This window comes from Erythrolamprus reginae, chromosome 1, assembly GCF_031021105.1.
Source record: "Erythrolamprus reginae isolate rEryReg1 chromosome 1, rEryReg1.hap1, whole genome shotgun sequence".
Classification (NCBI taxonomy): Eukaryota; Metazoa; Chordata; class Lepidosauria; order Squamata; family Dipsadidae; genus Erythrolamprus; species Erythrolamprus reginae.
In genome coordinates, this window is record NC_091950.1 from 356,547,883 (window position 1) to 356,571,990 (window position 24,108).

The 24,108-nt window shown below is 40.8% G+C and overlaps 1 protein-coding gene across 1 annotated transcript in view; it reads right to left on the reverse strand.

Moving 5' to 3' along the window:
• Positions 1-24,108, reverse strand: part of LOC139161611 (calpain-13-like) — a 141,420-nt gene that overhangs the window by 68,982 nt on the left and 48,330 nt on the right. Inside the window, exons 4-6 of the mRNA XM_070740987.1 lie at positions 21,703-21,821; positions 17,201-17,334; positions 5,999-6,170 (exon numbers count right to left, since the gene is read on the reverse strand). Coding sequence (XP_070597088.1) covers positions 5,999-6,170; positions 17,201-17,334; positions 21,703-21,821 — 425 coding nt within the window. The remainder of the gene's footprint in view (positions 1-5,998; positions 6,171-17,200; positions 17,335-21,702; positions 21,822-24,108) is intronic.

Below are 24,108 nucleotides of genomic sequence, written 5' to 3' on the forward strand. Positions count from 1 at the left end.
TGTTTGTTTCCAGCCTTTATTAGTTTAACAAATTACTCAAAGTGGCAAACACCCACAATACTTCTCCTTCCTCCTTGTTTTCCCCACAACAATGCTGTGTGATGGGTTGTGCCAGTGATGGGCTACCAAAATTTTTATTACCATACTGTGGGCATGGCTTATGCAGGACGCCCTGCATTTTCTTTCAACATCTTCCAGTGCAAATTGGGTGCTCTGGGGTGGAGCTCCATTTACGCTACCCCACTGCGTCCCTTACACCACCACCACCCAATCCGGGCAGTAGTCCATTCCTGGTTTGAGCTAAGAAAAGAATGACTGGCCCAAAGTCAATCGATCAATCAGAATAGAGCTGGAAGAAACCTTTGAGGTCTTCTAGTCCAACCCCCTCCTCAAACAGAGGACCCATTTTAGACAAGTGAATGTCCAGTCTCTTCTTAAAAACCTCCTGTGATGATGGCTTTCATGGATAATGTATCACATTCCCCCAATTTCTAGCCTGGTCTCTTAACCACTACACCAAACTGACTCTCAGTATTGCCAATTCCATAATAGATTATGTTGGAGCTGAACATTCCAAATCCTTTCTTATTAAATTTTGAGTTAACTTGTTAACATGTTGTTTTGATATCTAAAGGATTTTTTTCCTAGTAATTTTAGAGAAACTATTCTGAGAAATGCCCGGCCAGCGGCATAAAACCGCTGGCGGAAATTACCTTCGGAGCCCAGGAGACGCTGCCGGCAGCTTCCTGAGCTCCGTACTTCCGGGTTCCTCTGGAACCCGGAAGTTCGGCTTTTGGCAGTGCGCCAGGGTGGCGCGCTGCCTGCTGGGACTGGAGGGAGGTCCTAGATCGCCCTATTTAAGGGCGATCCGGACAGGACCTCCCCCTTGCTCTGGCGCCCTCCAGCGAACAACCAGGCTATCGGTTGTTCGCTTTCTGGATACTACACGTGGCGAGGCATATCGGGCCTCGCGCAGGTGGTGAATCCAAGGCTTTGGCTTTGGATTCATTTTTCTTGTTCTTTCCCCCCCCCCCCCCTTTTAAGGGGAATTTACTTGGGCTCGGGGTTTTTGCTTTACAGCAAGGGGTTTTTGCGGGTTGGGGTTTTGCTTCTTTTGGGTGGGGTGGGAGCTCGAAACCCCCCCGTGTAATTGCCCACCCCCACCTTTTTTCCACCTCACGTTTGGTGTTGGAGAGTAGGATAGCCTACTCTCCATTATAAGGGGTGGTATTTTGCCACGTGGTGAGGCCTGTTAGGCCTCGCCCAACCCAGGTTACTGCGTTGGATCAGAGGCCTCGGCCTCTGATCCTTCATTTTAGGTGGTAAAAGGGTGGTGGGGGATTTAGTCTTTGCTCCTCCAGAGGGGTGGGAGATTTTTACACACACCCCTCAAAAAATTCTTAGCGGGTTTGGGTGGGGCTGGGTTGAGACAGAGGCAAGGGGCCTTGCCCACCCACCGCCCCCACCCCCACCCATTGGGTTAGAAGGGTAGCAAGGTCTGGGGGTTTTTTGTACTATTAATTTTTCTTTACCCGGTTTTCTCCCATTTGCCCCCTCCCCACGCCTTCCCATCCGGGAGGCAGGGAGTGTTTTGGGCCTGTTTTGTGGGCCTACTCTATTTTTCATCCTTTCCATTTTCCTTCTGGTGGGAAGGGTAACAAGGCCTTTGTGCCTTATTAAGCCATCCCTTACAGGGATCAGGGTTTTATTGGGATTCAGGAGGGCCTCAGGGCTCTCCCAAAAAAATTTCCGGTATTTTGTTTTTGATTATTTTATTTTACCTGGGTTGATCGGGTTTTTCCCCGTTTTTAGGGGCCCCACGCCCTCCCGTCCGGGTGGCTGGGGTGTGTTTGGGCCTGTTTTTGCAGGCCTCTCTTTTAATTTTATATCTTTGAATTTTCATTTTTGGGGCCTGCACAAGCATGGCCCCCAAGAAGCGAGCCTCCCCGCAGGGTCCCCAGGGTCCTTGCCCTCAGAGGGCAAGGGTTCTTTCAAGGAGGGCCAGGGAGGCAGGGGAAGTAGCCCCTGCCCCCTGCATTCAGCCCCTCCCGGACAACCAGGCCACCACAAGGCCCGAGCCAATCATATCCGCTCAATCTTTTTCTGCCCTTTTAGATCACCTGGACCGCATGGATGCCCGCTGGGAAGCCGCCTTCGGGGCACGCCGCGGATCTAGGCCCTCGGCAGCATTGGGAGCCCCTCCAGGCAACGAGGAAGTCCAGGACCCGGCTCCGGACCAGAGCGGCCCTGCATCACGGGATTCCAGCACGACGGCCGGGGCCCCCGGGGCTCCATTGGATGGCAGGGGTGAGTCAGTTGCCAACACCCCCACACCGGTTTTCCAGGGGTTACACACCTTAACCCCCCCAGCGGGGCCAACTGGGCTGGGGCCCCCTTTGGGGCCCAGCACTTCAACAGTGTGCTCCCAGGTTTGGGGTGCTGCTGTCCAACCGGATTTGGTCCTGACTGGGGCGCCAGCGGTGAGCACAGTGACAACGGCCGGGGGGAGCCAGGGCGGTGGTTCCCCGGCAGAGTGGTTTCAACCGCTGCCTGGATCCTTGGGGCAGGTAGTGCCATCACATAGCGCAGCAGGTAGTGTGGGGACCCAGGCGGCTCCTGCAGTGGTGGGGGGGGTCGGTGGCTGTACCGGGATTTGCCCCCCTTGCGGCTGTTTTTCTGCAGTAGGGACGGCCAGTGTCAGCGTGGCTACCTCAACTGACCCCATGGGGGCGGCCATGGGGGCGGTCCCTGTGGGCCTTCCATCCACTCCCTTAGGGTATCATCTCCACCCCTCAATCAGGGATAAGATATGGCGAGGGGAATAGGGAGATGCCCAAGAAGGAGAGGGACCAGGAGGCCCGAACTAACCGGGCCAAAAAGGTGAAGGTGCCAAGGTGTTTCATGTCCTGGCTTTACTCCTTCCTGACCTATGCCACCATAATAATACAAAAAGAGCCAGGCAGGGCCACGGCTTTACTTAAATATATCGACCTCATTGCCATGGCTTACTTTGAGGTAAAAGGGGATGCCTGGCAAAAATACGATGAGGCATTCTGAATGCGGGTGGAGACAGGGCAGATCGGGCCATTGGGCTGTCGGTAGCTCCCAGCACCCGGGCTGCTTATCACAGGGCAGGTAAGGAGTTTCAGGACTTTAGGGCTAGCAAGGGCTACGGGCAGGCTTGGCCCATACCAATTGACCGGTTGTTGGAGCACTGTGTGCTGCTACACCACCGTGGTATGAAGGTACTACAATCAAGGGTAAGTTAGCGGGCCTGAGTTCATCGCCAAAGCACAGGGGTTCCCTGACACTTGTAGCAATTGCCGAGTCAGACGGATGATGGAGGGATGGGCCGAGGAACGGCCACCTCTGGCGGCTGACGCCCAACAACCTTTGTCCATAGCGCAGCTGTTGGCCTTAAGCCAAACGTGGGTCAGGCTGGGTACTTCGCAATACGAAGCCGGCCTTTCCACGCAACAGCTACAACGTTTTTCTTTGGGGGCATTCAGAATAAGTGAGATTTGGCCACCTCGTTTAGGGATGCTAGCTTGCGCACGCTCCAACAGAGCGATGTGCTTCTGCAGGACACAGGGGTATCCATCCGCCGGTGCCAGTCCACAGTGGACCGGCATGGTCGCGGCGAGGGATTAGGTTAGCCCCTATGACGGACAGGGCAGTATGCCCAGTAGCAGCCTTGGCCGCCTTCCGCGCATACCGCGGTGAAGGCTCCGGATCTTTCTTTGGTCAGGGTAAGGGGCCCCCCTTTGACTAGGTATCAGTTACGGGCTGTCACGTCCGGGCCTGGAGCAAATTGGTGCGGATCCCTCCAGGTTCGGCACACACCCTTTTCATATAGGCGCCGCTACTGCGGCACAACTGCCAGTTTTGCGGACCACCGCATCTGGCTATCGGCCGCTGGCGGTCTGCGGCCTTCCACCCTTCGTAAGGCCCCCACAATAGGGTCCCCGGTATCGGCCAGTTTAATTGTCTGTTTTGTCTTTCAGCCGTTTCTGGTTCCCGGCCCGTGGTTGGGCCCTGTGGCCACAGTTATGTTTTCTGGGCTGGATGTTTTGCTGCGAGGTCTTCCATCGGATCGCAGCAGCCTCTGGGCTGGAAGATGGATGTCGTCTGGATGGGTCGCAGGGGCCTGCACTGGGTGGGCTCCTCCCCCTGTTTTTGGCCGGTGCCGATCCGAGAGAGCCCCCGAGTTGTTGGTCCACCTCGGGGGCAGTGACCTTGGTTTTCTGAGTGGCTTGGCGGTGGGCTCCAAGCCCACAATGACCTGAGGGCCATCGCTGCTGCGTATCCAGACACACGTATCGTGTGGTCTGCGATTCTCCCCAGAATTGGTCTGGCGGAGCCTGTATCCCCTAATGCTTAAACGGCCAGGTTAGGGTCAACCGGGCCATGGGAAAGGTTGTTAGGGAGTTGGGGGGGTGTAGTGAAACATCCCTGGATAAAATTTGAAAGCCCTGGCTCTACCGGGCCGACGGCGTTCACCTCTCAGAGGAGGGGAACGCCATTTTCCTGTCGGACCTGCAGAGGTGCCTCCAGGAATTAGTTTAGGAGGCTGGGTGGGGGTCGGGGGGCCAAGATTGAGATCTGACCCGCCTCCGTGGCAGGTTAGGGGCGGAAATGGGTAATTAGAAGTGACTGCGCATGCTCCTTTTGGGCATCCTTCAAAGGGTGATGAACCGTCTCTCTCCAGGAACTAGAGGTTGGAACAATGTCGGGGATTGGAGAGAGGATGTCCATGGGAATCACCGGATCCAATTTCCCATGGGGATTGGAGGGTGAACTCCTCCCACACGACGAAGGGGCGTGGCTTGGATCCAGGTGAAGGTGGTACCTTCACCTGGTTCAGCAAGGAGTTTTGCCCAAAGTTGCCGAGGAATTTTCTGGTAGGAATTTCCGCCCCGTTAATTTTGGCCTCTGCAGGTCCTTAGTTCGTTCTGAACTTAAATATTTAAATAGACATATTCAAATTTATTTAAATTTATGTAAATTCAATAAATGACCCGTATTTAATCCACAACATGTCTCAGCATCGTTACTCGGCTTCTGGGGGTAAATGCCCGGCCAGCGGTGTAAAACCGCTAGCCGAAATTACCTTCGGAGCCCAGGAGATGCTGCCAGCAGCTTCCTGAGCTCCGTACTTCCGGGTTCCTCTGGAACCCGGAAGTTCGGCTTTTGGCAGCACGCCAGGGTGGCGCGCTGCCTACTGGGACTGGAGGGAGGTCCTAGATCGCCCTATTTAAGGGCGATCCAGACAGGACCTCCCCCTTGCTCTGGCGCCTTCCAGCGAACACCCGCCTACCCTCCGCTCTCAATAGTGTGTCCTGAGGAGGTCGCTTCGGGGCCGAATAGGAATTTTTTGCGGCCTCTCCTTTAGAGGCGGCTGTTTTTTCGCCTATTCCACACTGATGGTGCAGACTGGATTGGTTAGGGGGTGCGGCACACTTAGTGGTATAGGCCTCCCTTTGGTCATTGGGGTTTGGCAGGTTAGGGGCGGAAATGGGTAATTAGAAGTGACTGCGCATGCTCCTTTGGGGCATCCTTCAAAGGGTGATGAACCGTCTCTCTCCAGGAACTAGAGGTTGGAACAATGTCGGGGATTGGAGAGAGGATGTCCATGGGAATCACCGGATCCAATTTCCCACGGGGATTGGAGGGTGAACTCCTCCCACACGACGAAGGAGGCTTGGATATGGGTGAAGGTGGTACCTTCACCTGGTTCAGCAAGGAGTTTTGCCCAAAGTTGCCAAGGAATTTTCTGGTAGGAATTTCTGCCCCGTTAGTTTTGGCCTCTGCAGGTCCTTAGTTCGTTCTGAATTTAAATATTTAAATTGATGTATTCAAATTTATTTAAATTTATGATAATTCAATAAATGACCCGTATTTAATCCACAACATGTCTCAGCGTCGTTACTCGGCTTCCGGGGGTAATCTCTTTTGAACAACAGGATACCAATCTCTGTAAAGCGAACTTCCAACTTACCTCTTCAGTGGTGCATGCCATGAGACAGCCTGTTAAAGCAGCAGTTTTCATTATTTCAAACAAATGATCAGTGGGGTTTCTAAGTTGGTATGTCAACTGGACCCCACCTGTGAGATCCACGAAAGCTTCTGAGATAAGGCCATAGTGCAAATTCTTATAAGAACCACGCAATCTAGAAGCAAAGGGAAGACATTCAGGGTAGGCAGCAAGTGAAACAACACAGAATGTTTATATGTATAAAAATATAAAAGAAAATTGATGGTTAGAGAAGTTCAGGCAGGTTAATGGTAATTTTTTTCCTGGCACCAGTACTGCTGTTAACTCAGATTAGAAATAGAAACACAGCTTTACACTGAAAGAATATTTATATTACATTGTAATTTTTTATTTACTTAATAGGCTAATATTTTTCTTTGTCAACTAAAAGTCAGTAAATACTATATATTTGTTAATAGTTCATTGTTTTAGATTTATTTTATTTCTCAATTCAACACAGTTTTTTTCCTTGGATTTAATTCAACTCTTCTTTTTCTTTTCCTTCCTTCCTTCCTTCTTTCTTCTTTCTTTCTTTCTTTCTTTCTTTCTTTCCCATCCACATAAATGAATTTATACACATCCATCTAGCCCTATGCATGTCCTGGAATAGGTTCAATACCTGATAGGCAATTAAGAGAACTGAAAAATATTTGTGGTCACCAAAAAATACAGTTATCCAGTGAAAATGAGAAACAGAGCAAGTCCATTTATTTTCTAGAGTTATTGTGGAGCACATTATGACAGACTCTCCAAGGTAGCATGTGTTTCCTCCCACTTTCTATTAATCTGAATGGAAAGTGACCTCAAAGTTTCAGTATTATTATTTTAATTATTACTGTTAAGTATCTTGGAGTACCCAGCTCTAATGATCTAAGTGCTAGAGCCCACTGCAACAACATTGCCAGAAGAGGATTAAGAGTGGTTAAGTTAATCTTGTGTAGCTTCTTCTCTGGTAATATTGTACTTTTAACTAGAGCATTAAAAACATTTGCTAGACCAGTTCTTGAATACAACTCATCTGTCCGGAACTCACAATACATATCAGACATTAATACAATTGAAACTGTCCTGAGATATTTCATGAGAAGTATCCTCTACTCCTCTGTTTGCAACATAATTCCTTATGCCACCAGACTTGAAATTTTGGGCTTCGACTATTTATAATTATGTCGCCTTCGATCTGACCTAAGTGTAACACATAAAATTATCTGCTACAATATCCTACCTGTCAATGATTACTTCAGCTTCAACTGCAGCAGTACATGAGAACACAATAGACACAAGCAATGTAAACTGTTCCTAACTCGATGGCAAAAAATACGAAAAAATCAGAATCTGTGGTTTCTTCTTCAACCCCAAAATCTTTAACCTTAGATTGTCTATTGTCAACCTCACCCCATTCCTAAGAGGTTGGTAAGGGGTGTGCATAAGCTCACCAGCGTACTTGTTGTCCATGTCCTAATGTCCCCAGGTATTTGTAACTATCTCATTTATTTATTTATTGGATTTGTATGCCGCCCCTCTCCGTAGACTCGGGGCGGCTAACAACAGTAATAAAAACAGCATATAACAATCCAATATTAAAACAGTTAAAAACCCTTATTATAAAACCAAACATACATACAGACATACCATGCATAAAATTGTAAAGGCCTAGGGGGAAAGAGTATCTCAGTCCCCCCATGCCTGGCGGCAGAGGTGGGTTTTAAGAAGCTTACGAAAGGCAAGGAGGGTGGGGGCAATTCTAATCTCTGGGGGGAGTTGGTTCCAGAGGGCCGGGGCCGCCACAGAGAAGGCTCTTCCCCTGGGTCCCGCCAAGTGACATTGTTTAGTTGACGGGACCTGGAGAAGACCCACTGTGGGACCTAACTGGTCGCTGGGATTCATGCAGCAGAAGGCGGCCCCTGAGATATTCATAACCATGTTTATACATTTTATGTATTCACAATGTTTATATTTTTTTCTGTAATCTTTTTCTGTAATCTTATATGTGTGTAAACAAACAAATAAATAAATAAATAATAAAATAGTGGTTCCATTTTTTGAAATGGTTAAGTACAATGAGTCTTATTTAACCATATCTCTAGCCCAGAAAATAATGGGCTCCAATAGTTGGAAATATCCCCAGTCTCTCAGGAAGAAGGGCAAACTCAAAGTGAAGCTGGGTTGTGATGATATGTAAAGACAAGCTTCAGAAATAGTCTTCTGCAAGAAAAAGTTTTAGAAAGATTTGCTTCTGGTCTGTATTTGTCTCTCAAAATAACTCGAAATACTTCTAAGAACTTCCCTGCTGTTTTCTTTTCTTACAAATCTTTCTCCCCAGATAAGCCTTTTATACATTGTTTAATGCTGCATGCAACAACTACATAATGCATCACATACTGAAAAACAAAACAGCACCCTTGGTTACAAGCTGAAGTTAAAAACATTTTCTCTGTTGGAAGGAGATCGGGCACAGATAGGTAAACAGAAAAATTAGAATGAAATTAATCACAGCCTTTTATTATTATTTGCCCTTTATTATTTGCTCCAGTTTTATTTAGCTCACATGATTGACTGTTCATCACATAGTGGCATACCAAATACCAAAAAGCATGTTTCAAGTTTTTGTTTTATTTTATTTTGAGCTTATATATATTCATGCAAAAGGAAAAAAGAGGAATCAGAGTTCACTACAATAATAACACGTAATAAAAGTAAGTATACAATCATAGTTTCCTCCTGAATGTTTAAAAATGGAAATCCATGGTTTATTTTAGTTAAAACGAATGTTTCCAATCTAGTTTTTTCCTTTTATTTCTTCTTTAACTTTTTTCTTTTCTTGTATTTTTTGCTTCCTCTTTGCTTTCTTTCTATATCTTTTCTTCTTTATTCTGTATCTTTGTGTTAATTTTTATTTTCTTTTTGAAAATATTATATATATATATATATATATATATATATATATATATATATATATTTGTTTTCGTAAATTTTCACGGGTATATGTATGTAGATTGTTCTGAGTTTGGGTTTTGCCCTGTGTAATGTTTTGCATGTCTATGCGACGTTTCGGTGAAATCCCATTCACCATCATCAGGCTGGAGTTCCAATCTTTGTGTTTTTGCAAATGAATATTAGCAACTGACATTTCTTCTTAGCATGTAGTGTGGGGGTGGAGATTTGCTTTGAATGTAGCAAATAGATTGGGTGACTATGCTTCCGTGATCTGATTGGTTGGTGTAATCATGGTTATAGAAGGAATGGCATGAAGATTATGAAGTGTTTTGTTTAAGTCTGATTTCCAAATATAAAATTCTAAAATCATAATAATTAAAGGATTGACATATTGATTATAATGAAGTGTTTATTTTGTTTAAGGCTGGTTTCCAAATCTCTGGCAGGCGCGAGGTATCATCCCTTTTATTTAAACAAAAGGATCTCTTTTCAATTTCGATAGCTTCTAGAGAGATTCTTTTATATAAATTCTCTGTTTTGTGGAGTAATTTAGTTTTTTCAAAGTCAATTTCGTGCCCTGTTCTTTTAATGTGCTGGACAAGGGAGGAGGTCTTCTCCTGTTTCTTGACTGCATTCATATGTTCTGCCATGCGCTGGCTCACTCTTCGGTTAGTTTGTCCAATGTATGTGGCTGCACATGTTTTGCAAGGGATTTCATAGATTCCTTGGTATTCTAATTGGATTTTATCTTTGGGGCTCCTTAGGATATTAGATATTTTTTGGTTAGTGCAAAATGAGGTTTTGATGTTATGTTTTTGTAGAATTTTACTAATTTTATCCGTGGTGCCTTTGATGTAAGGAAGGATGGTGGTGCCATTGTCCTGTTCTTGATCTTGTTTTTTGGGGGGTGTCTCTTTATTGATTAGGTTTGTTATTGTTTTCTCTTTGAATCCATTAGAAATTAGTACATCTTTGAGTTTGTTCAATTCAGTTTTTAAGTGCTCATGGTCAGCTAAGCGTTTGGTTCTGGTGATGAGGGTTTTGGCTACTGAGGTGATTTGTGCGGGGTGGTGGTGTGAGTGTGCATTTAGATAACGGTTGGTATGGGTTTTCTTTTGGTAGATAGTATGTCCTAGGTTGCCATTGGGTTTTTTATAGACCAGTACATCTAGAAAGGGAAGTTGATCATTGATTTCTGTTTCCATAGTAAACTGTATTTTGGGGTGTAGGCTGTTGAGATGAGTGAGGAAATTGTCTAGTTTTTCTTTACCATGTGGCCAAATTACAAAGGTATCATCAACATATCTCAGCCAAAGTTTGGGTTTGTATTTGGCTTGCTCTAAAGCATTATTTTCGAAATATTCCATATAGAGGTTGGCTATGACAGGTGATAGAGGTGATCCCATGGGGGCTCCCTCTATTTGTTTATATCTTTGTTCATTATAGATGAAGTATGTATTGGTCAGGCAGTGGTTGGTAAGGTCTAGGATATATTTGGGGGGTTTGTGTTTGTCTTGGATAGCTGTCAAGGCTTCTGTAATAGGTATTTGTGTGAACAGGGACACGACATCGAAACTTACAAGTAGGTCATCGGGTTGTAGGTTTTGTTTTTTAATTATTTGTATAAAGTGGGATGAATTTTGAACATATGAGGTAATAGTTTCTGTATATGGTTGAAGGTATTTGGCTAAAAATTTGGCAAGGTTTTGTAGAGGGGAGCCTATAGAACTGACTATTGGCCTGAGAGGTATTCCTTCTTTGTGTATTTTTGGAAGGCCATAGAGTTTTGGACATATGGAAGATTTTTCTCTGGGGATGATTTTTTGCTGGATTTCTTCGCTGATGGGAGAGGCCTTGATTTTAGATTTGGTGGTTTTTTCTAGGTAGGTGGTAGGATCTGTGCTTAGGAGTTTGTAGGCCGGGTTTTTTAGTAGATTTGTCATTTTTTCCTTGTATGCTGCTGTGTTCATTACTATAGTGGAGTTTCCTTTATCAGCTGGGAGTATTATTATATCCTGGTTTTTCTTTAGATTGATAAGTGCCTCTCTTTCTTCCTGCTGTATGTTGCTTTTTGGAGGTTTACTAGAGCACAGAATATTAGTGACTTGGAGTCTGATTTTGTTAGCAGTATCTGGGTTGATTTTATGTAAAGTTGTTTCAATTCCACATATGATATTTTCAGTTGGTATTCGTCTTGGAGTTATTGCAAAATTAAATCCTTTTGAAAGGATATTGGTTTCTGTAGTGGTGAGTATCTTGTCTGATATGTTATGTACTGTTTTGGTCATAAGTTGTTGTGGAGGGCTGGGTTTTATGACCAAAACAGTACATAACATATCAGACAAGATACTCACCACTACAGAAACCAATATCCTTTCAAAAGGATTTAATTTTGCAATAACTCCAAGACGAATACCAACTGAAAATATCATATGTGGAATTGAAACAACTTTACATAAAATCAACCCAGATACTGCTAACAAAATCAGACTCCAAGTCACTAATATTCTGTGCTCTAGTAAACCTCCAAAAAGCAACATACAGCAGGAAGAAAGAGAGGCACTTATCAATCTAAAGAAAAACCAGGATATAATAATACTCCCAGCTGATAAAGGAAACTCCACTATAGTAATGAACACAGCAGCATACAAGGAAAAAATGACAAATCTACTAAAAAACTCGGCCTACAAACTCCTAAGCACAGATCCTACCACCTACCTAGAAAAAACCACCAAATCTAAAATCAAGGCCTCTCCCATCAGCGAAGAAATCCAGCAAAAAATCATCCCCAGAGAAAAATCTTCCATATGTCCAAAACTCTATGGCCTTCCAAAAATACACAAAGAAGGAATACCTCTCAGGCCAATAGTCAGTTCTATAGGCTCCCCTCTACAAAACCTTGCCAAATTTTTAGCCAAATACCTTCAACCATATACAGAAACTATTACCTCATATGTTCAAAATTCATCCCACTTTATACAAATAATTAAAAAACAAAACCTACAACCCGATGACCTACTTGTAAGTTTCGATGTCGTGTCCCTGTTCACACAAATACCTATTACAGAAGCCTTGACAGCTATCCAAGACAAACACAAACCCCCCAAATATATCCTAGACCTTACCAACCACTGCCTGACCAATACATACTTCATCTATAATGAACAAAGATATAAACAAATAGAGGGAGCCCCCATGGGATCACCTCTATCACCTGTCATAGCCAACCTCTATATGGAATATTTCGAAAATAATGCTTTAGAGCAAGCCAAATACAAACCCAAACTTTGGCTGAGATATGTTGATGATACCTTTGTAATTTGGCCACATGGTAAAGAAAAACTAGACAATTTCCTCACTCATCTCAACAGCCTACACCCCAAAATACAGTTTACTATGGAAACAGAAATCAATGATCAACTTCCCTTTCTAGATGTACTGGTCTATAAAAAACCCAATGGCAACCTAGGACATACTATCTACCAAAAGAAAACCCATACCAACCGTTATCTAAATGCACACTCACACCACCACCCCGCACAAATCACCTCAGTAGCCAAAACCCTCATCACCAGAACCAAACGCTTAGCTGACCATGAGCACTTAAAAACTGAATTGAACAAACTCAAAGATGTACTAATTTCTAATGGATTCAAAGAGAAAACAATAACAAACCTAATCAATAAAGAGACACCCCCCAAAAAACAAGATCAAGAACAGGACAATGGCACCACCATCCTTCCTTACATCAAAGGCACCACGGATAAAATTAGTAAAATTCTACAAAAACATAACATCAAAACCTCATTTTGCACTAACCAAAAAATATCTAATATCCTAAGGAGCCCCAAAGATAAAATCCAATTAGAATACCAAGGAATCTATGAAATCCCTTGCAAAACATGTGCAGCCACATACATTGGACAAACTAACCGAAGAGTGAGCCAGCGCATGGCAGAACATATGAATGCAGTCAAGAAACAGGAGAAGACCTCCTCCCTTGTCCAGCACATTAAAAGAACAGGGCACGAAATTGACTTTGAAAAAACTAAATTACTCCACAAAACAGAGAATTTATATAAAAGAATCTCTCTAGAAGCTATCGAAATTGAAAAGAGATCCTTTTGTTTAAATAAAAGGGATGATACCTCGCGCCTGCCAGAGATTTGGAAACCAGCCTTAAACAAAATAAACACTTCATTATAATCAATATGTCAATCCTTTAATTATTATGATTTTAGAATTTTATATTTGGAAATCAGACTTAAACAAAACACTTCATAATCTTCATGCCATTCCTTCTATAACCATGATTACACCAACCAATCAGATCACGGAAGCATAGTCACCCAATCTATTTGCTACATTCAAAGCAAATCTCCACCCCCACACTACATGCTAAGAAGAAATGTCAGTTGCTAATATTCATTTGCAAAAACACAAAGATTGGAACTCCAGCCTGATGATGGTGAATGGGATTTCACCGAAACGTCGCATAGACATGCAAAACATTACACAGGGCAAAACCCGAACTCAGAACAATCTACATATATATATATATATATATATATATTACACACACACATACATACACATTCATATGTATACAGACACACACACAAACATACCAGTTTGCAGAATCAGGCTGACCTGGGAGCAACCCACCACTGACCGGTGCTGATTATTAGAAAAGTGTGGTTAGAAAAAGCAAGTATCAGATGGAGCCTAAATATATGAATACATTTCCAGAGAGAAGATGATAGGGGTTCAGTAAGAAGACCTTGATTTTTGATGACTACGCAGATATATCCATGTTATTTCATTCCTTCCTCCAAATTTATTTATTTGTTTGTTTGTTTTGTCCAGTACACAATGAGGGTTATAGAGGATATAATCAGGTAGAATGTATTAAAGGGAGAATAGAGGAGAAAATAAAGGAGTAAAATATAACTATAGAGAATAGCAGAAAAAGATATAGGGATAGAAGAGAAGATATATGAGATATGAGAGAGACTATAGGACAGGAGATGGTAGGCACTCTGGTGCACTTACTGACCTCTTAGGAACTTGGTGAGATAGTCTAAGAATAAAGTGTTGGGGGTTAGGGGATGGTACTACAGAGTCTGGTAGTAAATTCCACGCTTCGACAACTTGATTACTAAAGTCGTATTTTTTACAGTCAATTTTGAAGCGGTTAATATTAAGCTTGAATCTGTTGTGGATTCTTGTGTTGTTGTGGTTGAAGCTGAAGTAGTCTTTGACAGGCAGGACGTTGCAGCATATGATCTTGTGGGCAATACTTAGATCATGTTTGAGGCGTCTTAGTTCTAAGGTTTCTAGACCCAGGATTGTAAGTCTAGTTTCATCGGGTGGTTCTGTTACGGGTAGAGGAATGAAGAGCTCTTCTGGTGAAGTATCTCTGGACATTTTCGAGGGTATTAATGTCAGAAATGCGGTATGGGTTCCAAACAGTTGAGCTATATTCTAGGATGAGTCTGGCGAAAGTTTTATAAGCTCTGGTAAGTAGTGTGAGATTGCCAGAGCGGAAGCTACGTAGGATTAGATTAACAACTCTTAAAGCCTTCTTGACGATGTTGTTGCAGTGGGCTTTGGCATTTAAGTCTTTAGTTATTAGTACTCCGAGGTCTGATTCTTTTTGCCGATGTGAAGGACAGAGCATTTGCTGGTTGAGATTTGGAGTTGCCATATGTCAGACCAATCAGAAACAGAGTCTAGGTCTTTTGGGAGAGCAGTTGTGTTATCGGTGGTATTGAAGAGTTTACATCATCTGCAAAGAGAACACAGTTGCTTGTGGTGAGATCGCAAAGGTCATTGATGTAGAGAATGAAGAAGAGCATTGGTCCCAGAACACTAACTTGGGGGACACTGCTTTCAACAGGGACAGGGGTAGATATGGTGCTTCCTATTTTAACCACTTGTTGTCTGTTTGACAGGAATGCTCTAATCCATCTGTGGAGGGATCCTGAGATGCCATAGGATTTTGAGCTTTAGAAGTAGTTTGTCATGGACCATTGAATCGAAGGCTTTGCAGAAGTCAATATAAATTTCATATATAGATTTTCCTTGATCAAGATGAGTTGTCCATATGTTTTTGCAGTGGAGGAGCTGCAGGTTGCAGGATAGATTTGTTCTGAATCCAAATTGTTTGTTAGAGAACAGATTGTTAGTTTCTAGGTGGAGAGTAATTGATCGATTTATAATTGATTCCATGACTTTACATGGGATGCAGCATAGTGATATTGGTCTGTAATTATCGACAAGAGAAGGGTCTCCTTTTTTGAAGATGGGGATGACCATAGCTTTTGACCATAGTTTGTGAAGTGTTCTGGTTTTGAAATTTTTTTCGAAGATTATGCTCAGTGGTTCAGCTATAGCACAAGAGAGGGTTTTTTAAGGAAGTATGCACATAGACACTCTAGTCCGACTGATAGAGAGGGTTTAAGGTCAGGTAATGCTTTTTCAACTCGTTCTTCACTGAAGTCTATTCGGGTTAGGTCATTGAGAGAGTTTGTGATGCAAGAGATTAATTTAGAGGATGAGCAATTGCTGTTGACAAGGACAGAGCCAAAGAATGAGTTGAGGAGGTTAGCTTTGGATGAAACCTGGGTAGGTGATTATATTCGTAAATGACTATGAACAAAGACATATATATCTATATAGTCCTCAGAGAGGGGCGGCATACAAATCTAATAAATTATATTATTATTATTATTATTATTATTATTATTATTATTATTATTATTATTATTATTATTATGTCAATACAACACAGCAAACAAGATCACTATTCTGGATTTCATATTTCATCACCAGTCAGGCACTTCCCAAACACCTAGGACTGCGTGATGTAGCGACGAATTATGTTTGCCGATCCCAGTAAAGCGGCCTTTTGCAATTGACAGATGGAGATTTTGTCAATTCCGATGGTTTTCAAATGTCCGCTGAGATCCTTTGGCACTGCGCCCAGCGTGCCAAGTACCACTGGGATCACTTTCACTGACTTATGCCAGAGTCGTTGCAGCTCGATTTTTAGATCTTTGTATTTCACTAATTTCTCTAGCTGCTTCTCCTCAATTCTGCTGTCCCCTGGGATTGCGATGTTGATGATCCATACTTTATTTTTCTCCACAATCAGGATGTCTGGTGTGTTATGCTTCAGAATTCGGTCAGTCTGAAGTCGGAAGTCCCACAGTAGTTTTGCTTGCTCATTTTCAACCACTTTTTGGGGCTTATGATCCCACCTGTTCTTTGCCAGTGGTAAATGGTAGTTCCAGCACAAGGTCCAGTGGATCATCTGTGCCACAGCATCGTGTCTATGCTTGTAGTCAGTCTGTGCAATCTTTTTGCAACAGCTGAGTATGTGATCGATTGTTTCATCTATTTCTTTACAGAGTCTGCACTTTGGATCGTCTGTTGATTTTTCAATTCTGGCTTTGACAGCATTTATTCTAATGGCCTGTTCTTGTGCCACCAGTATTAGTCCTTCTGTCTCCTTTTTGAGTGTTCCACTTGTAAGCCATGACCAGGTCTTTTCTTTATCCACTTTGCTTTCAATCTTCTCCAAGAAGTGGCCATGCAATGCTTTTTTCCGCCAACTGTCCATACGACATTGAGTTACAGTTTTTCTGTACTGCTCCTTAGTTTGCTTCACCTTGAGAAGCTTCCTATTGTTGACCTCCATCAACGTTGAATCTTTGATCTCCTTCACATAGTCAGCTAACGCATGCTTCTCTTCCTCCACTGTCTGCTTCACTTGGAAAAGTCCTCTGCCACCTATTTTCCTTGGTAAATACAGCCTGTCAACGTCACTGCGTGGGTGTAGTGCATGATGGATTGTCATTAATTTTCTGGTTTTCCTGTCCAAGTTGTCCAGCTCTGCTTGAGTCCAGTTCACTATGCCAGCTGTGTATCTAATGACAGGTATGGCCCATGTATTTATAGCCTAGTGTTGCCACTATTCAGTTTGCTCTTCAAAATTTTTCTGAATGGTGGCAACACTATCAAGACTATATTATTATTATTATTATTATTATTATTATTATTATTATTATTATTATTATTATTATTATCTATATTTTGAATAAGAATTATCTCTTGGCAATATGCTTGTTATGTCCAAATATGGAATTATTGTCTGCAATCCTGGCTAAACAGTGGTGAAACATGTAAGCAAAATTTGAAATAGAAGCAGCTTTTGGAAATATTTACTTGGCATAAGCTTTCTCAACCAGAGGTGGCCAGAATTCATTGTTGCTCCTGGGATGAACTGATAAGTAATGTCCATCCATGAAAGGTAGTCGGTCATCTATCACCACATCAACCCAGTTTCCAAAATACCAGAACTACAAAACAAAATAAAGAAATGTAATTTTAGATAAACAGGGTTTTTTTATGATAACATATCATAAAATGATTTTTTAAAAATAATTATTAGTAGAGTTCTTTCCTATCCTTTAGAAGTCAAGTGGTGGTTATGGAAGTGTCTTTTCATTATAAATCCTGAAGAACCTTTTGAGTTAGAATGTTAGACATAATTGAGAAAAAATGTGTGTTTTGAAATTAACAGAAAGTTTCATGATTGAGTGAAAACTATATTTTTAAATATATATATATATGCAAAATGAAATAAAGGCCATAAAAAGGCAGAGAGAAAAAAATACCCTCCTCTAAATTTATAAATGTCTCTTAATGAAACAAAGTTAATTTTACATGTACTGTATATCCATATCTACAGTAGTTATACAATAGAATTAATAACATTTAAGTCTGTCTAATTTGAAAACAAATGGGGGATTAAACATATAAACTACTGTATGTACATACTTTACTTACCTTCTACTTTAATTAGTAAAATAGATTTAAAAGGAAATTGCTGGAATATAGGGAATTAAGCTTTTTGAGAATAATTAACATTCAAATTTGTATAATTTAATGTTATACTGTACAAGAACATTGCATCCATTGCAACTCTTTTCATTTCCAAATTACTGGAAAATAATAATGATCATCTACAACTAATGAATTTTCCAAAACAAAATTAATGTTTTCAGTGAATCAAGGCTTTTATCTGGATTTCCCCAGTCTAAGATCTTAACTAGCAGTCTGACTTTAGGAAGTGTCTAAAGCAATTTTCCGCAGTCAGGTAGGAAATACTAGTCTTGACCCTGAATAATTTCGTAGATTAATAATGTATTATAATGAGCCTTGCAGTATTAGACTACAAATTAGTCTCCTCTTTTTAACAACAAGCATTCAGGTGTTTTAAGAATGCTAATGATAACATAAAATCCTTCTATGTTGATTCTGCTTTTACATATGAAATATTCAAAGAGATATTGCACCTGATTCTATAGTTATGATCATAAGTGAATCCTTCTAATCCCATTTTAAAGTTCCTATACTTAACTCCACCCCTATGACAGCCAATTCTGTAAGGTAATTATATTGTGATTAATGAATTGGGGTGTTTCAATCTATCTTGAATCAAATGGAATTGGTTTCACTGGATGACCCAAACTCTAGAACGCTATTCTAATTAAAATATCCCCCTTCTTTTCTTTACAACAAAGAAAAAAACCCCCAACTTTGAACTAACCTTGTCTTTTCTCTAACATTTTGTGTACAAAATAGGGAGATTGAATACTGGAGGATAGTTATCTAAAACTCCTGCATCTAAAGATAATCTTGTCAGAAGGGCATACTCAAACCACTTCCTTTCAGAAAGCAGTAAATCACTTACTTAAATATAAAATGGAGGGATATTGTGTAGTAAAATGATGCATATGTATATTTATTGTTGAATTATTGTGTGATTCATTGATTAAAACAGTCTAAGATAAACTGCATTTCAAACAGTCTAGATAACAAAGAGAGTATGTGAAATTAATTGCCTTTTTTTCAAAAAACCTTTCATTCTCCACAAGCATTATATTTTCAAGAACTATTGATTAAACCTGAGCTGCTTGGTTCCTTTTGCCAAATCATAAAATGGGCTGTGTCTACAATTAAATTCAGTAGTTTAAAAGCTATTATTTTACTTATGAAACAAAGGGATTCTACTGGCCACTTAAGCAGCTGGAGGGCACAGGTGTTCATCTATCAAGTAGAGCTGATGGATTGTTTCAAGAAAGGAGTAAAGGAAGCCTTCACTACGGACAAACCAAAGAATCCATTTCTGCCATCATTAGCAGCCTAATGGAGTGTGTCATGACTTTGCTAGCTCTATGGGACAAATCTCCATAGCTGTAAAACAAAGACATAAGCTGAAGTGTTATGGATCAATTTTGGCATGGAGTGGTTTAGATGGGGAGCTTTGAAAGATCCAGGGCAGAACAGAATGAAGCCCTTGAAAGGTCACATCTTTGGAAGGTCACAAAGAAATATGAGGGGAGTAATATCACCATACTGTCATTTTATAAGTAATAAGCAAGTAAAAATAGGTATGAAGGTTTTATGTGAATATGAAATTAAAAGCACTATGAAATGAATGAAAGCAAATAATGTTTATGCATGGTTCGACATTGAATAAGATGTGGATCAAGGAAGTGGGATGTATTGATCAATCAATGTATGGGCAAGGCTTATGATGATATTAGAGGAGTTAAGTTGGGGGTGTGACTGCATGTGTACTTTTGTGTGCAGATGATATGTGTTGTTGATTGAGAATACAATTTATCTGTAATAAACTTTAGATTGCATAATGGTCTGAAAACTAGGTTGCCGAAAAACAAAGCAGTTGCCTTTGGTGGGGAACTGAAGCAAATTGCTTCAAGTTATACATGAAGAATAAAGACTAGTGAAAGTAGATTTTATACATTTATACAATGTTTAATAAAGATTAGGAAATGGTGGAGAATTTTTTAAGATTACAAATGCTGGTAGAAAGGTAATATAGTTATGTGCTGAGATAGCAAGGAACACTTCTCGTTGTTTCTGTTGAAAGAAGAGAAAATACTTATGTGTAGTGGTATGCTTCTACCCAATTTGTTTTATGAGAGTGCAAGTTTAAGTAGATAGAAGAAAGAAACATAATTTGTTTTGAATTACGAAGTTGAATGCAGTGGGAATGTAGTATTTAAGAAGTGTGTGGCAAAAGAAGAAGAGATGGGTTCAAATATGAATGAGTGCTAAAAGAATGAATTATCACTATGTAAGAAGTGTGTTAAGATGCCTTAGAGAGGCATGCAGAGAGAATGAATGAGGAGTGAATTGTAAAACAAATATATGAAGAGTGGATGGATTTGGAGATGACAAATACCTAGAAAGTTATGAGTGGAAAAGAACTGATGAGATCCTGAAAAAGAATTGTGAGCACCTTAGAAAATAAAAGGCAACATATAAATGGTGTGTAGAAACAGTGGAAACAAGGATGTCTTATTTATTTGCTTATTTATTAGAGTTGGAAGGGACCTTGTAGGTCATCTAGTCCAACCCCCACTCAAACGGGAGTACCTACATTATTTTGGACAAATGGCAGTCCAATCTCCATTTGAAAGTTTTAAGTGTTGGAGCTCTCACAACCTCCACAGAAAAGCCATTCCTCTGGTTGATTGCTCTCACCATCAGAAAGTTCCTCCTTATTTACAGGTTGAATCTCTCCTTGGGCAGCTTCCATCTGTTATTATTATTTTTTAGATTTGTATGTCGCCTTTCTCCAAAAACGGTTATTCCTCTTCTGGCCTTCTGGTGCTTTCGAAAACAGCCTAACCCACTTCTCTCTGTGGTAGCCTCGTCTCAAGTATTGGAAGACTGCTATCATGTCTCCTCTGATCCTTCTGTTTGCTAAACTAATCATCCCCAGTTTAAAAGGATAAAAATATATCAGGGTATAATAAATAGGGTTGGCATAATTTTAGCTACTATATTTTTCTTCTTCTGTCTTTTCACATGCTTTTTAATTTGTTTGCTTTAGTGTTTCTTGTATCTTCTGTGCGCTCAGCATAACATTACTTACCCTGAAAGAAAATAGTGTCCCAGGGATGCATATAACAAAAGTAGATAGGTAAGTGGATCTCTTTATTTTATTTTAACTTTTTTTTTTAAAAAAAGGAACATTTTCCCCTTAGTTGCACAAAAACTAATTAGCAAGTTACCTTGTGTTACTTGCAACTTTGAAGAGATAATATAAAAATATTACAGACAAGACCTTTTGATTTAGAGGAGTAAGGTCAGGGATTGCTTTTCTTTGCTTCATTTGATCTTGCAGGAAGAAATATAGATCTAGGTGTATTGAGTTGCTGATAAGGGAGCAGTGAAAAATGGTTTCAAGTAGCATTTATAGATTCTGCTTCTTAATAAGAATAGGTTGCTTCCAATGAAGTGCTGGTCATGAAGCACTTCCTAGCCTGGTATTTTGTATCTATATTGGAATCGGCATTACAAAGCAGGCTATATTTAATATTCAGAACTAAATGTAATATGTGGAACTGATTATCATAGAGAATCTGACATGACTTATTCCATTGAATGCCAAATAGTGGTTAAAAATGATTGTAATGAATACTTTAGCTATTCTGAAAAAAACCTTCTTAACATTTTTGTATGCATCTTTTTACACATCTTAATTAATATACTGATGATTGTGCTTATTTTGTTGTTACACTTTTATTTAAAGATATTTTGATCTTTAATAATTGCTAACAAGAAATGTGTGCTGTCATCCAAGCTCTAGAATAGTTGAAAAAGACACTGCAACATTTTGCAACACGTACCTGAAAATGAAAGATCCCTGCATAAGAGTGATTAAATCCTTGGTCTTTAGGAATCACATTTTTCAGGAACTGTTGTTGTTGGGTCAAAGCACCCAGAGCTGCTAAAACCCAACAGTTACCTTAAAGAAAGGAATGATAAATTACAAAAGTTCTCCTTGGTTAGAGGAGATGACTAAAATACAAATTAGTAAAAAATCAGAAGCATTCCCATTAGGTATTATTGAGCAGAAAATGAAAAAAACCCAATACTATCTGTTGTGGTCAGCTCTGGCCCAGCTCCTGCACCAAGGAATGTGGAGGTGGATGCAGGGGAAACATCAACATGTCATGGGCCTGTTTTGTTGCCGACAGATGCAGGTAGTGAAGTTTCCTCGGAAGAAGAAGAAGGTGGGGATGACTTGAAAGAGGGGAGTTTGGCAGCCAGCCCAGGAGGAGATCAATCATCCTTATCATCCCTGGATTCTGAACAAGAATGTATGACACATTCATGCATGCGTAGAGTGATGCATAGGAGACAACAACTGAAGGATTATTACAAGAGAAAATGAGGCCATCTGTGGTTGGGTGGGGCTGCTGTAATTAGTGCTACAGATAAAAGAGCAGCCTGCTGTTTTAGCCTCATGGAAGTTTATCTGATTCACAGTTTCGTCAAGATCGTGGTTTTTGCTGTTCAAGATTGTGTCTCAATCTTGTGTCTCAAATTGGACTCAATTTCCCAGTTATTGGGTGAGCATGTGGATTGCATTTAATTTGTGCCTTGTGTGTACCAGAAAATTCCTTTGACATTTAAAAAGGGAGCTATTTCAGTTTTTCTGTTGATAAAGACTTTTGGGTTTTCCTTCTATTGTGTGGCGTGTGTCTTTCTGGACTAATTACCCTGTAATTATGGGCAGTTGAGACCACTGGCAGAACACTATCTAACATTACATATCTTATAAATATAAATATAAATCCAATAAATCTAATCTAATCTAATCTTTAACAGCAGCCAGAATTTCAATTGCACAATTTTGGAAACATAAAGAACTATCAGATGATTCTATGTTGATAAAAAAAATTATGGATTGTGCCGAAGCAGATATGCTGACACTTAAAATAAATAACAAAGAAGACTCAGAGTATTTTAAATCTTGGAACGACTTTTATGAGTGGTTAGAAACAAGGAAAAAAATTATATATATAAAATTTATAAGCATGAAGCTTATAACTTCAGCCTGATGATGGTGAATGTGATTTCACCGAAACGTCGCATAGACACTCAAAATATTACACGAGGTAAACCCCGAACTCAGAACAATCTACATACATATACCCGTGAAAATCTACGAAAACAAATATATATATATATATATATATATATATATATATATATATATATTTTTGAGGGCTTGTTTCCAGATGTCTGGTAAGCGAGAGGTATCATCCCGCTTGTTCAGATTTTGGGGATGTTTTTCTATCTCGATGGCTTCCATGATTATTCTTTTGCTGTAGTGTTCTGTTTTGGAAATAAATTTGGTACTGTCAAAATCAATTTCATGTCCTGTGGTTTTGAAGTGTTGGGAAAGGGAGGAGGTTTTTTCTTTTTTCTTTAATGCATTCTTATGTTCTGCAACACGTGCATTTACTCTCCTGTTCGTTTGTCCAATATATGTGGCTGGGCAGATTTTACACGGTATTTGATAAACTCCCTGGTTTTCTAGTTGGATATTGTCTTTCGGGTTTCTTAGGATGTTGGCTATTTTTTTATCTGTACCAAAGGCTGTCTTGATGTTGTGTTTGCGGAGAATTTTACTGATTTTATCTGTGGTGCCTTTGATGTAAGGGAGGAGGGCGATGCCATTGTCCTGTTCTGTGTCTTGGTTCTTGGGGGGTGTCTCTTTTTAGATTCAGTTGTTGATTGCCTCTCTTTGGAATCCATTGGAAATTAATACATTTGTGAGACTGTGTAATTCAGGTTCCAGGTGGTCTTTGTCGGCTAGGCGTTTGGTTCTGGAAATGAGGGTCTTGGCTATGGAATTGATCTGTGCGGGGTGGTGGTGGGATTTTGCATTCAAGTAGCGGTTGGTGTGTGTCTTCTTCTGGTAGACAGTGTGTCCTAGGGAGCCATCAGGTTTTTTGTAGATTAGGACATCCAGGAATGGAAGTTTGTTGTTGGTTTCTATTTCCATGGTGAATTGTATTTTGGGGTGTAGGCTGTTGAGATGTGTGAGAAAGCTGTCCAGTTTTTCTTTCCCATGTGGCCAAATTATGAAGGTGTCATCTACATATCTAAGCCAGAGTTTGGGTTTGTATTCAGATTTGTCCAAGGCATTGGTTTCAAAATATTCCATGTATAAGTTTGCAATGACGGGTGACAGGGGTGATCACAGAACAGGACAATGGCATCACCCTCCTCCCTTACATCAA